This window comes from Tenrec ecaudatus, chromosome 12, assembly GCF_050624435.1.
Source record: "Tenrec ecaudatus isolate mTenEca1 chromosome 12, mTenEca1.hap1, whole genome shotgun sequence".
Taxonomy (NCBI): Eukaryota; Metazoa; Chordata; class Mammalia; order Afrosoricida; family Tenrecidae; genus Tenrec; species Tenrec ecaudatus.
The window spans coordinates 67,109,185-67,126,341 of NC_134541.1; the positions used below are offsets into that span (position 1 = coordinate 67,109,185).

Consider the following 17,157-nt stretch of genomic DNA (forward strand, 5'->3'; position numbering starts at 1 on the left):
ACTCCCCAGTTCTGCACATGTGGATGTTCTTTTCCACGTAGTTCTTCCTGCCCAGTTGTGAACCCCAGCGCAACCCCATGCAGCTTGGCACATTTTCCAGGAAGAGCGTGTACCGCTTTGAGATGGTAAAACCTGAAACTTCCCAGCCTTCCTAAAAACTCACGTGGATTACAAAACAGGCTTCGGCCAACAACCGAGGTATAACCCACTCCAGAAAGCAACAGAGTGACTGGTGGTTTGGAACTGCTAATCTTCCTGTTAGCAGCCCATCGGCATAAGCAGGGCTCCCGATATAGTTCCTTTACACACTTGTGTATTCTCTGATCCGGCACAAGGACGCATGCACACAAGGCAGGCCCTTGTCCACTTGTTTTCTGCTACAGCACCCACGTCTGCCACAGAGACTGGCCCTGGGTAAGCCTCCACAAGGCCAAACCAAACCCCATGCCACCCAGCTGACTACTCATCGCGACCCTAAAAGGCACAGTAGAACAAACGGCTCCTCAGGGTTTCCAAGCAGCACATTTTTACGGAAGTTGACTGCCTCCTTTTTCTCCCAAGGAGCAGCTGGCGGAATCAAATGGCTGATCTTTCGAACAGCAGCCCAAGACGTCACACTGTCGCCAGGGTTTCTTAAGCCTTCCTCAGAGAAAACTCGTTCAAGGAGAAGCTGACCGCAGGCAGTCACCGCTCCTCAGTGCTGGTACCCATGGGGCGGCCAGGTACCTGAATACTGAGGCTCTGGGACTCCAGGTGGGGCAGCGTGACGTTTCTGTAATTGTCTCCGGTCTCTCGGATCAGCCGGAGGTCCTGGCGCAGGTACTTCTGCAGGTGTTTCTCTGTGGCAGGGTACACCACGGTGGTCTTCACGTCTGTAAGGAAGCAAAGCAGTCCGTTCCTGGTACGTGCCATTCATTCCCCACATTGGCTCTCCTCACCCACAGCTGGCCCAGCTTGAAGAGCAAAGAACCAGAGATTATTTGCCCACAATCCACTCTCATGAGACACCGGGTGTCACTGGAGGTGAGCAGAGTCTCATTCACAACCTGGAAAACACAAGGTTTCACCGATGGGTCCCTGGGCCCCTCATCACCCTCTTTCCCATTTCAGTCTTTTCAATAAAGACAAATGAGTTCCCAACCCTTCGAGAGCCTTCCTCCAAATTTTTAGCAATGTGGTTTTCTGCACACAAGACAGAACAACGGATTGAAAGCCAGCTAGCCTTAATGAGGAGGTACTGTTGTTGTAGACTGATGCACTTGGCTGCTAACCAAAAGTTGGTAGTTCCAGCCCATCCAGGGGTGCCCCTCGAGAAAGGTCACAGCCACAGAATACCCACAGCTCTGCTCTGAGCCATGTGTGTTCACCAAGAGTCACAGTCTAATCACTAGCAAGTGGTGTTTGTATTTTTAAGCCTTAGCAAGCAGCAGGGCCACCTAGCACAGTGGCTAAATGCACGAGTACTGCATCTGCGGGCCAGCATCCAAGGCCTGGCAGGTCTCAAGGACGAGCAGATCCAGGAGTTATTGAGCTTTGTTGTGCTTCTACTCTCCCCTCTGCCAGATGAGGGTAATACTAGCTCTGATTTCAAAAAGTTGGGAGGATGAAACCACTTAACACCTGTACACTTCGTTAGGAAGTCAGAACAGGGACCAGAGTGTCCCACTGGGCATGGGCTCCGAGACAGGAAGGGGTGGTGCATCTATGTGGATGGTATACCTGCATTAGCCCCACTTAGGCCAGGTGAGTTAAATCAGCCAATGGGGTCAAACCAGTACCTGAACAGCCAGAAGCTCGCTCTCTCGTTCTCTCTCGGCAGCTCCTACATAGTTCAGCACGGCCAGCGTGAGTTCCTTCTTGTGCAAAGTTAAGGACCAACGTATTCCCCACCTGGGAAATCTAACAACCTCTTAGATCAGTGGTTCTCAACCTTCTGAATGCTGCAACCCTCCTGGTGTGGTGACCCCCAACCATAAAGTTATTTTCCTTGCTACTTCATAACTTTAATTTTGCTCCTGTTATGAATCATAATGTAACCATCTCATATGCAGGATGTATTTCCATTGTTACAAATTGAACATAATTAAAGCACAGTGATTAATCACAAAACAATATATATATATTGTGAAATATTGATTTCTCATTACACATAAATGAAATTTTGTCTTGAAGCATGGTGTAGCATGGGTAACAGTCTTCATGCCAGGTACTCAGATGTGGGCCGATCTACACGCCCCACAGGTTGAGAACCACTGTCTTCGAACACTGTCTGACACACAATAAATAATACCTAAGAGCTGGCTGTTTGGAAGGCAGGGTCTCTGAACCTCTGCACCATCACAGTCTTGGGTCACATAACTCTTTGAGTGTGAGCCTGTGAACTGACTGCAAAATGCTTTGCAGCCTCCTCTGCACACCAGATCCCAGGGCCACCCCCCCCCCCCCCCACTCTGGGGGAAGAACCACCAAAAACATCTCTACACAATGTCAAAAATCCTTTGCGGGGGCAGCGTGTGGGGAGGGTGGATATGGTGATGGTAAAATCTGAACCAGGGTTACTGTTTTTAAAAATCTTTTATTGGGAATTGGGTGAAGGTTTACAGAACTGATCATCAGTTTTATATCCAACAATCCATACATATTTAGCTGTAAATCATGCATTGCAGTTGTTCTCATCAGAAAGAAATTGGATAAAAGCCACGGCCGTCCAGGTGACTCTCGGCTCACAGTGACCCTATACAAGGCTTCTGAGGCTTTGTACATCTTTACAGGAGCACACCAAGTCATAAAAACCAAACTCACTGCCATCAAGCCGATTATGACAGGGTAGGACCGCCCTATGGGTGTCTGAGCCGTAAATCTTTCAGGGAAGAAAGCCTCATCTTCCTCCTTCGGAGCAGCAAGTGGCTTCCAACTGCTGACCTTAGCAGCCCAACTCGTGCCTCACTGTGGCACAGGGCTCCTGCAGAACCCAACCGCCTCATTTCCCTGCTCTGAGAGGGCCTACGCGTGCTGCCATCGTCTACAACCACTTGTTTGAGTCGTTATCGCTACCTCTAATAACTGTCCTCACCACTCTAACACGTTTATGTCATGTTTCAACATAGCGCTCAGCACCAGGAAAGGAAAATGGCATTTCGAAATCCATGGGGGAAGTTTTGCAAACGACCTACTCCTCTCTGGCCCACTAACCACAGACTTGGTCATGTTCTTCAAGGAAACTCAAGGATCCGAAGCTCAGCAGGTTCTTCTGAACACCCAGGAATGCTCACACTTGCCTAGGTATCTCAGGAGTCAGCTCAGAACCACCAATCTATGCCCCCCGTATTCGGACTGAGGACGGGGGTGGTTGTAACCCTCATCTCACAACACAGTCACAGAAGTTCACAGGTGTTCTGAACGGAATTGTGAGCCCCCCTCCTCCACTCCAGGAACGAATGTGGGCGCAATCTCATTTGCGAATAGGGTTTTGTGTTATCTTAATGAGGCTGTATCAGGGTAAGGCAGTGCTCCTCAAACTTTGTGAACGGGGCCAGTTCACTGTCCCTCAGACCGTTGGAGGGCCAGACTATAGTTGGTTTTTTTAAATTATGAACAAATTCCTATGCACACTGCACACATCTATTTTGAAGTAAAGAAAAACAAATGGGGCAAAAACACCCGGCGGGCTGGATAAATGTTCATGTGGCCTGCGGGCCGTAGTTTGCGGACCCCTGGTGTAAGGTGTGTCTTCAGTCTCATCAGCGTTAAGATACTTGAAGAGTAGACAGCGTGTAAGAAAGGAAGGAAGCCCAAATCCACTGCCAGTGAGTTGGTTCTGTTTTCCTGAAAGCTTACAGCTCAGGGAAGGGCTGCTCCCTAGGTTTCCACGGCGGCAAGTCTTTACGGAGGCAGACTCATATCTTTCTCCTGTGAAGTGCTCAGTGGGTTGGGACCACCGATCTTTTGGTTGGCAACGCACCCAAGGCACAACCAAGGCTCCTTGAGCACTATCCAGGATAGGCAAAAAGTCGAAGGAAGCTACATGCACCTGGATGAATCTCTGGGCAAGATGTCGTGGCTACACAGGATGGAGCAGACACAGGGGCACTACTCCGGCATCAGGAAAGCACGGATGACCAGGAGAACACGAGGCGGAGTGGAACACGTCAGCATCAATGAACAAATAGTGTATGCTTTCGCTTTCATGAAGAGCAACACTGCCAGCCACCTTTCCCTCTTGCACCTGGTTGAGCGGGATACGGAGCAGTGAGTTTATGTAGCAGGTGGGAGGAAGATCCCCAGTGACAGACAGCAGTTGTAGAGCATGATTAATGAGACCAATTTCACTAAATAAGTTGGACCCCTGTGACAGGCTGGGTTGGCAAATGTTATGTTTATATATGTATTTTTCACAACAATAAAAGAAATAAATGGGGGGGGGGGCGACAGATTCGACACAGGAAAGAGCAAACACGCACTAGGGAAGCAGAAGCCAGCATGAGGGTCACCAAGACCAAGCCACCTGTCAAGCCAAGGATCTTTCTCCAGGGCCGGCAGAGAAGGCAACTTACCCTAGAACAGTGGTTCTCAAGCTTCCGGATGCCGCAACCTTTTAATACAGGTCCTCATGTTGTGGTGACCCCCCAATCATAACATTATTTTCATTGCTCCTTCATAACTGTAGTTTTGCTACTCTTATGAATCAGGAGACTCCTGTGAAAGGGTCGTTTGTGACCCACAGGTTGAGAACCACTGCCCTAGAGCAACTGCCCTGAATTCTTCCCTGCTGCTCTCTTAACCCGAGACAAAGCACATTTCTGCCCAGTAAGGGAGCCCACTTATGGAAGTTCTGTTGTAGCAGCACCAGGAAACAGGGACCCCCCCCCCCCCACTTGCCCAATGTCACACTGTGGGATCTAGGTCTTCTTACCTGGAACTCAGGGCTCCTTCCACACAGCTGCCTCCCTGGAAGCCCAACACCTTTTTTCGGTGGTTGACAAGGGGGACATGCAAAGCGCTGGCCTGTGGCTACTGAGGAGGCTGACTGACACACACACACACACACACTCTCTCTCTCTCTCTCTCTCTCCCCTGTGGAGCAGCAAACGCTCCCGGTTCCTCCTGCCTGCGAAGCACAGCAGCTCAATGTAAATGCCACCTCCAGAGTTAGCAGCACACATCAGACGGAGCTGGACCCACAGTCCCCCCTGACTAGCGGCTGTCTTTAGAGTTTCCGTTTGCTCCGCCGTTCGGATGCACAGTCAGAGCTGCCCCAGCGAGTTATGGTGGACCAAACCAACAGAGGTGCGGGACGTATAACACCAAGCCCCGGGAATCCCTGGGTCTGTCATCTGGTAAAAAGGCATGCATGCTTACTCATACCCCATCAGCAAAAAGCAGCTCCTTGCTTCTTACTCCTGTTGCTTTCTATCAATCCAGGGTCATAGGCCACAGGACAGAGGTCAAGTTCCCCAAGATTACAAGAGGCCTGAAAGAGACGGGATGGCACCATCATAACCCAGCAGTGGACTTTTGGAAAGTCCCATGGTATTTGCATTTGTAGCTGGCTGGATAAGAACAAGATACTAGAGTGAGTCAACCCAGGCTCAAGGCCTGGTTTGGCACTACTTTGTGACCTTAAGTAAGTGACCACGCCTTTCCGTTGCTTCATCTTTTTCACCTATAAGCTGGGAGTAATAGTACGTGCCCATTAGTGGAGGCAAAGCTATGACAATTGTTCAGCCACAAGCAAGCACTTTCAAAGCATGAGTTACTGCACTTGGGGGCCCAGCACTGTGGTCTGGGGGTCACCAAGGTCAACTATAACACAGTCCACAAAGATAATGTTCTACATTCTACTTTGATGAATAGCAGCTGGGGTTGTACCAGCTTGTGAGCTGCCCTCTAAGGTAAAGTTGTTGCTCTCTCCCCATCTGGAGCAAAGAAAGGATAAAGAGAAACGAAGGCTCATGGAAACAAGGAGCCCAAAGGACTAAGGAGTCACAGCAGCCTAGCCTCCCCACTCTGAGACGAGGAGAAACACATCTTGCCCAGCTGTCAGTGCTGACTTCCGGTAAGGTGGTTCGAGACAGAGTGGGAGAAAAACATGGAACCATGCCCCAATTCACACCAGGGTAAAACACTCAGGGCCTGCAACAGAGCAGCAAGGGGAGCAAAGCAACGAAGTCCCCAAGGAATACCAAAAATAGACTTTGGGGCCAAGACGTGGCACCCCATCAGACTCGACTGGAAAACACGCATAAAAGTCAACAGACAGACCTGGAACTATTTATAGGCTCTTCTTTGTTTTTTGCTGTTGGTTTTTGTTTTCTTTTGTTGTTTTTGCTTTGTCTTGTTTTTGTGCTTATTATTGTCTCTGCACATCTATCTAGATAAGATAGGCAAGATAAACAATCCGGAGGGGAAAACAGGACTGACAGTTGGTTCAGGGGGACATGGGAGAGGGGGAGATGGGGGGGGGGGATTAGGAAGGGGGGTTGCCAACAAACCCAGGGACAAGAGAACAACAAGTGATCTAAAATTAAGGGTAAAGAGGGCATAGGATGCCTGGTGGGGCTTCAGCAAGGGCAATGTAGCGGAGAGGAATTACCAAAACCTGAATGAAGGCCGAACATGAATGTGGGACAAGAGGACAGTAAAAGGAAATAAAGAACTGGGCGGCAAAGGACATTTATAGAGGTCTAAATACAGGCATGTACGTATGTAAATACACTTATATATAACAATACAGAAATAGATCTATGTACATATATTTATTTGTTAAGCATTAAGGCAGCAGACAGACATTGGGTCTCCACTCAAGTACTCCCTTAACATAAGAACACTTAGTTCTAATAACCTGGAAATTCTGTGATGCTCACCGTCCCTGACATGATCTCTGAAGACAAAATGGGTAGATAAGCAAATGTCGTGAAGAAAGCTGATGGTGTCTGACTATCAAAAGACATAGCGTCTGGGGTCTTAAAAGCTTGAAGGTGAACAAGCGGCCATCTAGCTCAGAAGCAACAAAGCCCACATGGAAGAAGCACACCAGCCTGTGAGATCATGAGGTATCAATGGGATCAGGTATCACTGACTCAAAACAAAAAATCATATTGATGTGAATGAGGGGGAGGGCAGAGTGGAGACCCAAATCCATCTATAGACAACTGGACATGCTCTTACAGTAGGGTCACAAGGAAGAGACGAGCCAGTCAGGGTGCAGTATAGCACTGATGAAACACAAAACTTGCCTCTAGTGGGTTTATTTTTGCCTCTAGTTTTTAATGCTCTCCCTCTCCCCCAACTACAATGACTCCAATTCTACCTTACACATACAGCTAGACCGGAGCATGTACACTGGTACAGATAAGGGCTGAAAACACAGGGAGTCCAGGACAGATGAACCCTCAGGACCAATAATGAGAGTAGTGATACCAGGAGAGTAGGGGGAAAGTTGGGGGAGAAAAGGGGAATCAATCATAATGATCAACAATATAACCCCCTCCCAGGGGGATGGACAACAGAAAAGTGGGCGAAGGGAACCGTCGGTCGGTGTAAGACACGAGAAAAGTAATAACATGATTATCAAGCGATCATGAGGGAAGGAAGGTCGGGGAGGAGGAAAATGAGCTGATAGCAAGGGCTGCAGTTGAAAGCAGAGAATGGTGACGGCAACAGATGTACAAATGTGCCTGACACAATGGATGCATGGATTGTGTTGAGCTGTAAGAGCCCCCAATAAATGACAAAAACAAACAAAAACTAACCCAATCACGAGAGCGACTTGGAATATTGGTTGGATAGAGGCTGGTGGAACCCTAAGACTATCCTCTAGCTCCCCTTCAGCTCTGGAACGGCCCCACCCCAGGGACAGGATAGCCAACCTTAAGAGGAAAGGGGCCGGATTTCCCCAAGGATGAAGTACAGAGAGGTAGGAAAGTGGGAGGGAGGAGACTAGGAAAGCCAGGCGGGAAGAGCAGTAAGTGATGATGGGACAGGGAGGGAGTTTTAATGCATGAATTCAAACAAAAGGCGCACAAATTCTTGAGTGTAAAACTGGTCATCTCAGGGCCAATAATGAGAGTAGCGATACCAGGGGATAAGGGGAAGGTGTGGGGGAGGGGGGAAAGGGGAACACATCACAGTGATCTACATATAACCCCCTTCCTGGGGACAGACAACAGAAAAGTGGGTGAAAGGAGACATCGGACAGTGTAAGGTATGAAAAAATAATAATATTTAATAAATTATCAAGGGTTCGGGAGGGAGGGGGAAATAAGGAGCTGATACCAAGGGGCTCAAGTAGAACGCAAATGTTTTGAGAATGATGAAGCTAACAAATGTACAAATATGCTTGACCCAATGGATGGATGGTTGGATGGTGAGTTGTACAAGCCCCCAATAAAATGATTTAAAAAACAAAAACAAAACTGATCATCTGCTCTATAAACCTTCCCCCCAGTTCAGAGTAAAAAACAAAAACACAACCTGGAAATCCTAAAGAGAGACCCTGGATACTGCTCAAAGAGAGGCTGGTGGGAGCCCCCAAGACCAAGGCCCTTGTCACCCTTCAGGACTGGAATGAAGTTACTCTGAGGTGCCTCCACTTTCCGCCAGACAGGTCTACAAGGTCAACACCCTCTGGCCCCTGGGAGGTATGGGGGGACAGGCACACAAGGCTCGGAGCAAGGGGCCACAGGGACAGGGACGAAAAGGGCGGAACCCCCGCCCCCACCCCTGCCCCAGAGATAAAGCGCAGAGGACGGGAAGGGTCAGGGAAGCAGGAAGAGGAATTAGGAAAGACAGGGAGGAAGTGGGGACTGTGCTGCTCCACTGTAGGGCCTACAATTAATGTGATGAAACACAATGTGCATGAATTGTTGAGAACGCCATGTCCTGTCAACTTTCACCCAAGTGAAAGCAAACACACACCCAAGCCCAAGACTGCAGAGTTGACCAGTCAGTTCCCACACCACTACAAGGCAGAGTAGACTTGCCCCAAGGGCTTGCCGAGATGGCAGTCTCTACAGAAGCTGCCACATCTTCCCCCTGGCGAGCCGCTGTGGTTTGAAGAACCAAGCGCTGGGATGCAAGGTGAGTGCTTTAAACACTGCGCCTCCACCAGTGCCCTAACACCAAACCAAACTCACTGCCATCGAGTCAATACTGACTCAGAGCGACCCCTGCGGGTTTCCGAGACTGCTAACTGTGGAGGGAGTAGAAAATCCCGTCTTTCCCCCGCAGAGCTGCTGGTGGGATTGCAGCCCAACTCGTAACCACTGCACGTCCAGGGCTCCTACCCAGTGCTCCCTAGGAGATAGAAATCACTTAGAAAGTACCTCACACGAAGAAATGTGCTCATAATGCTAGCTCTTATTCTTGTTATTACTGTCGCTGCAGCTGCCTGCGCCGGGCAGATGGGGAGAGGAGCCGCGAGCAGTGGAATTCCCTGGGAGTTGGGCAGGAGGGCTGGGAACAAAGGCAGCGTTGATGTTGGAGAACAGCCGAACCCCGCTGGCTGCGGAGAGAGACACAGACTAAGGCGTGAAGCCTCGGGCGGCTGGCTGCTCCAGATCAGAAAGCCAGTGGGCCTCCATGCACTCGGCACCTGCCAAGGCTTGTCAGAGGCCTGCTCTAGCCACCCAGGGTGCTGGGGAAAACAGCCCCCTCACCCACCTCCCACCCTTAGCAGAAGAGCACTGGGGGAGAAGGAAGAACGCATTTCCCAAGTGCCCCTTTCTTGTCATCCTTCTCTTCACCCAAGACCCACAGGGCTGCTGCCACATGTACTTAGGGCTCTGCTTGAGGCTCAGCTCCTCAGAGCTCTCCCACAGCCTGGCTGGAAAAAAAAATCTGTTAGTCCCTGGGTCGTGACAGCAACTGTGCTCTCAGCGAGTAACCTAGAGGTGGGCAGTTTGAAGCCCCACTTCAGTACCAAGGGAAAAGGCCTGGTGCCTCTTCCTACAGAGGAAGCCAGGAAAACCGCCTGGAGCGCAGTTCTCTATAACCTACAGGGTCTCTGCGAGTCAGAATCGACTCAATGGCTTTTTGAGCCACACCACTATTTTCTCTACTGGCTTGCTTTGTTCTTCCAAAGCTAACAGTTGAGCGCAGGCTTACCTACTTCATTTAAAATGACGACACTAGCCGTCCCCTGCATCTGCGCCAAGTCTTCCATCTCCATCAACACCTCAACTCTTATTTGAGTGTCTTTCTTGTCCGCTTCGCTCACCAGAATGTAAGTTCCAGGAAGGCAGGCATTTTGTCGGTTCCTGGCAATAGTTCATCCCCAGCATCTGGAGGAGTGCCTGGCATGCACGAAGCACTCAGCCACTTCGTTCTGAACAAGAGAATAAAGGAAGCTGGTCTTTCCACACTAGATCCCAGCGAGGGCACTTTTGCTGTCAATGGACTAAAACCACTCGGATAAAAATCAACGCCCTTCTCAGTAATCTTTCTCCTTGGCAGCCAAAGGGAGCTGTGGTGTTTGCCTAAATGCCAATCAAGATGCTCACCTGCATCTGAACTTCAGGAGGGGTCTGGTCACGAGTCAATGTCCAATAAATGCTCAAATGTTGGGTGAAAACACACTGGGAAGCAGGGTACGCCTGCAGTCTCAAAACTCCCCCGCCCCTCCAGGGAAAACAAGCACCGGTCCAGCGAGAACTCGAGGCGACCCAGCGGTCAGCACTCACATGGCCACTAACAGGCCAGAGCGGTGTCAGGGGCCTCCACGTGGGATGTGCTGTGGCATTCTGGCCCTGAGGACACACTAGCAAATGAACATCCTGGGACGTTTTTCAAAATAAGGCTGAGGGACTCTTCCAGATGAAAGGAAACTGAATAGGAAGCCCGTCAACAAGGTGGATTGGCGCCGGGGCTGCCACAATGGGCTGAAACAGGGCAATGCCGGTGGGGATGGTGCAGAACCGGGCTGGACAGCACCTAATAGCCACACAGGGAGACATGGCTGTCCCTGGGTAATGCAAACAGTTACCATGCTGAGCTACTAACCCAAGGATGGAGGTTCGAGTCCACCCGGAGGTAAAACCCAACTCAGCTCCTGAAACCCCATGGGATACATGGCACACAGAAGCACCATGAGCGGGAGTAGACTCCACATCGATGCATTGATGGAGGTGGAATGAAGGAGATATGATCGCTAAATCACCCCAAATTGGATCCTGGATTGGGGAGGAGAGGAGACCTGTCTTAAAATGACCTGGAATAATGAGTGAATTGTACTAATCAAGTCTATCTAGTTCCTGAAGTTCACTGCCTTACCCTGGTTCTTCCTTATTCCCAGGAAACACATGTGGAAATGCTTTGGAAGAAGAGGCATGGTATCTACAGCTTACTTCTAAATACAAATAAATCATAATTATTATCATGTGCCTTATGTGGAAAGAGAGAAAACAAATAAGACATGTAGGTGAAGAGTTTTATAAAAGGGCTTTCTCTACCATCCTTCCAATTTCTCTGTAGGGCTTGACACATCTTTATTGAACTGCGGCTATTGGGTTGCCCCGAGACTCTCGGTGAGCTCACACACAACCGAACAACATGCTGGCCAGCCCTGCACCGTGGTCAGCAGTGGAACATGCTGCTGTCATCACGGTTTTCATGGACTATGTTTTGGAAGTAGATGGCCAGGGGCCTTTCTTCCTACGTGCTTAGTCTAAGTCATGGATTGAACCGGGTCCCTCAAGAGCCAGGATTCTCCGTGGCTTGGCGGCTGCGTCAGGCTGTGCTCAGCCCCTCAGCTCTGAGTGGAGCAGATCAAGGGTGGGACGCAGCAGCCTTACTCAGGTCTGTCTTGGGAGTCCCTGTGGGTGGGGGAATTTTCCTGGGCTATGGCCTCTATCACCTTTTATCTTGAGCTGGGGAGGCGGGGTGAGTACACCTCTTATCACCAAGCAAGAGCCAGAAGCAGAGTGTGTCCTTTGGACTCAGTATCCCTGCCCTGAGAAACTAGATCCAGGAGAAAGTTGACAAGGAGAGCTAACACAGAGGAGCGCCTCCCCTGAAACCGGTGTTCGGAATGCTGATGATGCGAGAGAATCAATGCCGTCCACTTGTAGTATGCCTGCTACGCCCACACCAGGGCCCCCAAGCCAATTCTGTGGCATCATTACCCTCTGCAGGGTTCTCAAGGCTGTACATCTTCACGGGAGCAGACAGCTTCAACTTTCTCCTTCGGATTGGCCTGCAGATTTGAACTGCCAACCTTGCAGTTAGCAGTCCAACCTCACAGCACCACCAGTGTTCCTTATGTCTTCTAGAGCAGCACTCAGTATCTAAGAAAGGAGCCCTGGTGGCGTAGTGGGTGACACTTTGGGCTGCTTACCGCAAGGTCAGGAGTTCGAAACCACACACTGCTCAGCTGGGCAAAGAGGAGGCTTGTTCATCCATCGCTTCCTGCATCTCAAAAATACCATCTTTGATTCTTCTTGCCAGTTCTTTGACAGCATATTTTCACAGTTCTAAATTAGAAATATTGTTTATATACTGTGGCTCCTTAAATTTCGGTGTAATCATTGTTTATTAACATTCCATTATGGAAGATAAGAATTTCAGTTCTTGTTTTGTGGATACTCCACCAAGAGTTTCCGGGAATGTGCATACATGTCCATTCAATCTTCCTAAAAACTCCAGCCTCATAACACAACCAGGTGACAATCTGCACTAACTGAGTTCAGATACTGTAAGTGCTGTTCACTGATGAAGACAGACTGATGCCGTTTTCTTCTCAGCACCGTTTCGGGTACATGGGGGTCTCTCTATGCATGTAACTCTCTCAATATAATGCACTGGGACCACTAGCAAATGGGTCTCCCTGGAGCCGGGTGCCTGGCCGTCCTCTCAGACCTCCAAGCACTCTCATCTGTAGGGACGGACTCCTTTCACCTTGCTCTCTCGATGGGCACCTTGTTTCCTAGACGCGTTCTTTTCTTCTTTGTGGCTTGTGTCCTTATTTCGTTACAGCAGTGAGTCTCAAACTTAGCATGCTTAGGGATCACCTGGTTGGGAAGGATGCATGGGTGATGAATTATGAGACTGGCATGTATGTTAAGGCCTGTATTCTACTGTCAAACTTAATTAGGAGCTTGTCTAAAGAATGTGAGGCTGGAAAGCAATGAGTCAACATTTAAATAGAGCCCTGCTCTGTGATTCTCTAAATGCAATGCTGCGTCTGAGAAGTCTGAGCACACTGGGATTGCCAGCCCTTTGCATGGAGCTACGCCCAGGTAGCCGGTCAGGTCTTCAATCCTTCCGCTCTGGGAAACAGCCTTCAGTTCTGGCTTGGATGATTCCTTCCTTCCTTAACTCCCAGTCTCTCTCTCCTTCCCCTGGGAGCCCTGGGATTTAAATATTTGGCCTCTAGAATTCATCCTCCCGTTTTTTTGTAATCTTTTCTCCCCCACTTTCCATTTCTTTGACCTCTTGCTCTACTTTAAAGAATGTTGTCAGTGGTCTCGCAGTGCAGGGGCTCGCGGGCTCTGCTCCAGCCCTCCGCGGGCGCCGCACGGCCTGGGCCTGGCCCTGGCACGGGGGGTGGGGGTGGGTGGCACCGGGCCCGGTCGGAAGTGGGCAAGAGGCACAAAAAGCACAAGTCCGACAAACACCTCACCGAACTCTCCACGGGCAGCTCAGGGCACGACTCCAGCCTCTTCAAAGACAGAAACATCATGACAAACACAAGGACAGAAAGCGGAAAAATCGTAAGAAAGGAGAGAAGGTGGTTCCTGGGGAAGAGGAAGGGGGAAAACAGAGGCGAGTGGAGGACAAAAGGAAAGGAGATCGAGACCGTGTGGAGGATAAGGGAGGAAATGAGTTCCAGTGTCAGGCGCCTACAAGACTAGGCCTGCCTCCTGAGAAGCCGCTCACAAGTTCTCCAGCCAGGCAAGAAGTAGAACAGACACCCCTTCAAGAAGCTTTGAATCAACTGAGGAGACAGTTGCAAAGACAAGACCCAAGTGCTTTCTTTTCATTTCCTGTGACTGATTTCATTGCTCCTGGCTACTCCGATCATTAAACACCCGATGGATTTTAGCACTATGAAAGAAAGGACCAAGAACAATGACTGCCAGTCCACAGAAGAACTAAAGGAAAATTTCAAACTAATGCGCACTTGCTACGATTCACAACAAGCCAGAAACCGACCATTCACTGTAAAGCTGCAAAGAATCTATTACACTCAGGCATGAAAATTTTTAGCCAGGAAAGAACTCAGAGCCTGAAGCAGAGCATAGCATTCATGGCAGACATGCAGAAAACTCAAAAGCTGAAAGATCACACGGACACCTCTCAGAGTGGCGAGCACAGCAGAGCCACAGGCCATCAGAAGCCCCAACAAGGAAAATGAAAAGAAAGACAGATCTATCTTTGAGGATAAATGTAAAAGCAGCAGCTTAGAAAGAGAACAAGAGCAGACTGACGGGATCGTGAAGGAAGGAGTCTGGAGGAAAACCGACCAGGCGCCATGTTAATAGTCGGCGTGAATCTGAAAGAAGAAAGCCAGATGGGACAACAACACTGGGACTTCTTCATCCTGTGGATCCTGTTGTCGGAGAACCAGGCTGCTGTCCTGTAAAACTGGGAATGGCCCCTAGAAGACTTCATTCTGGAGTGAACACTTTGCCGGGGTTCAAAGAGGACAAAAGGAACAAAGCAACTCCAGTGTTATACTTGAACTATGGACCCTATAGTTCGTATGCACCACATTATGATTCTACATTTGCAAATATCAGCAAAGAAGATTCTGATTTAAACTATTCAGCCGATGGGGAAGATTCTGAATTTCCAAATGATTTCAGTGTTCACGAGTTTTTGGCTGCATGTCATGATTATCCATATGTTATGGCTGATAGTTTACTGGATGCTTTAACAAAAGGAGGATATTCTAGGACCCTACAAGAATTAGAGATGTCAGGGGAGGGAGGGGGAGGAAAAAAAAAAAAAGAGGACCTGATGCAAGGGGCTTAAGTGGAGAGCAAATGCCTTGAGAATGATTGGGGCAGGGAATGTATGGATGTGCTTTATACAATTGATGTATGTATATGTATGGATTGTGGTAAGAGTTGTTTGAGTCCCTAATAAAATGTAAAAGAAGAAAAGAGAAAAAAAATGATTAGGGCAAAGACTGTACAGATGTGCTTTATAAAATTGATGTATGTATATGTATGAACTGTGAAAAGAATTGTATCAGCCCCAATAAATTGTTAAAAAAAAAAAAAAAGAATTCGAGATGTCACCTGAAGAGGAAGCCAAACTAGGACACTTGACATATCGAAAGAGAAGGAGGTTACAGAAATAGAGCCAGCCGAACATTTGGACTGCAGCAACCACGACAGGCTACCAGCACTGAAAGCAGTCGCAAACTTTGGCATGCCGGCTGAAGTGTTTGACAGAGAAGAAGCTGAAATATTCCAGAGGAAACTTGATGAGACCAACAAATTCCTTAGGGAGCTCCAGGAAGCCCAGAATGAACGTCTGAGCACCCGGCCCCTCCCAACGTGATCTGCCTTTTGGGTCCTTCATACAGGGAAATGAACAAGTGACCAATAATCTTAAAGAACGTGCACAGCAAGTTACTCCCAGAGATATTGTAAGCGTGTATGGAGTTCGAAAAGCAATGAGGATTTCTAATCCTTCCTCCATCAGAGAAAACAGCTTTGTAGATTTAACAGAAGATTTTGAAGAATCAAACAAGACTGATGCTACTGACTATACTTGATGGAATTTGAAGCAAACTGGCTATATATAATGTACATATTTTTCACTCTTGACTTGGGAATGCTTTTCAGAAGATATTAAATATTTATAAATTGTGTTTTTTAATTAAACTCTGGAACAATTTCAATGTTAATAAAAAAGAATGTTTTCATCAGGGTCACCTGTGACTATTTTATTGAACTTTTCATTTATGCTATCATATTTTCAATTTCCAAGAGCTTAAAAAAACAAAACCAATTTATTGGTAATAGCCTGCCTATAATTTTTCTGAGCGATGTTTGATAGTTCTGATGATTTCTTCTCATGAAGGAACTTTTGTGGCACAGCGGCTAAAGCGCTCGGCTTCCAAGCGAAAGGCCTGCAGTTAGCATCTGACGGCTGTTCCATGAGAGAAAGCCATGGCGGTCTGCTTCCATCAAGACTACAGCCTTGGGACCCTGCAAGGACAGTTCTGTGGGCGTCACTGAATCCCCTCAACTACACATGATCCCTTCAGGACCAGTGCTGAGAGTGGCGATACCGGGAGGGTGGAGGGAAGGTGGGGTAGAAAGGGGGAACTGATTACAAGGATCTACATATAACCTCCTCCCGGTGTAGGTGAAGGGAGATGTCAGATAGTCTAAGACATGACAAAATAATAATCATAAATAATTTATCAAGGGTTCATGAGGGAGGGGGGATGGGGAGGGAGAGGGAAAAATGAGGAGCTGATGCCAAGGGCTCAAGTAGAAAGCAAATGTTTTGAGAAAGATGATGGCAACAGATGTACAAATGTGCTTGACACAATGGATGGATGTATGGATTGTGGTAAGAGTTGTACGAGCCCCCAATGAAATGATTTAAAACAAACATTAGAGGGTTTGATTTGGGGGATCTCGTGTCTTTCACTTCTTTCCTTTCCTCTCCTTGTCTTCTTTTGATGGAAGCTTTGGGTCAATGGGCACTCACTCTTGCCTGGTCCACACTCATATTTAAGAGGTGAGCCCTGGAGAGCCAATCAGAAGCTCTGTGGACGTAGGTGTGGCCATCCTAAGGTTCACGATTGGCAGGAGGAGGAGCCCTTACTTACTTCTTCCGAGTTTCGAAGGTTCCTGGAAATCCTTAGTCCCTTGATTTTTTGTCACTCCAATCTTATAGCTTCTCTCCTGTCTTCCCTCCATGCGTCTTTGTGTTTCTTCTCTTTATAAGGACACTGGTCGTTTCATTAGGACCTGTCGTACTACAGTAAGACTGCCAGTCAACTAAAGTCTACAGATACTATTTCCAAAACAAGTCAAATTGATAGGTACCAGGGGTCAAGTTTTCAATATATCTATGCCACCAATAAAACTTGGTCACTACACAGCTGCCTATTCTAGAAACTGCATATAAGTAGACTCTTATAATAGCTATCCTTTTGTGATTGACTTGTCACTCAACACAATGATGCTTTTAAGG

General features: G+C 48.3%; 1 protein-coding gene and 1 pseudogene across 1 annotated transcript in view; one reads left to right on the forward strand and one right to left on the reverse strand.

The window, feature by feature from the left end:
- DCPS (decapping enzyme, scavenger) overlaps positions 1 to 17,157 on the reverse strand; it is a 72,849-nt gene that overhangs the window by 14,138 nt on the left and 41,554 nt on the right. Inside the window, exon 3 of the mRNA XM_075564099.1 lies at positions 727 to 872. Coding sequence (XP_075420214.1) covers positions 727 to 872 — 146 coding nt within the window. The remainder of the gene's footprint in view (positions 1 to 726; positions 873 to 17,157) is intronic.
- On the forward strand, positions 13,446 to 15,721 carry LOC142422229 (bromodomain-containing protein 7-like; annotated as a pseudogene).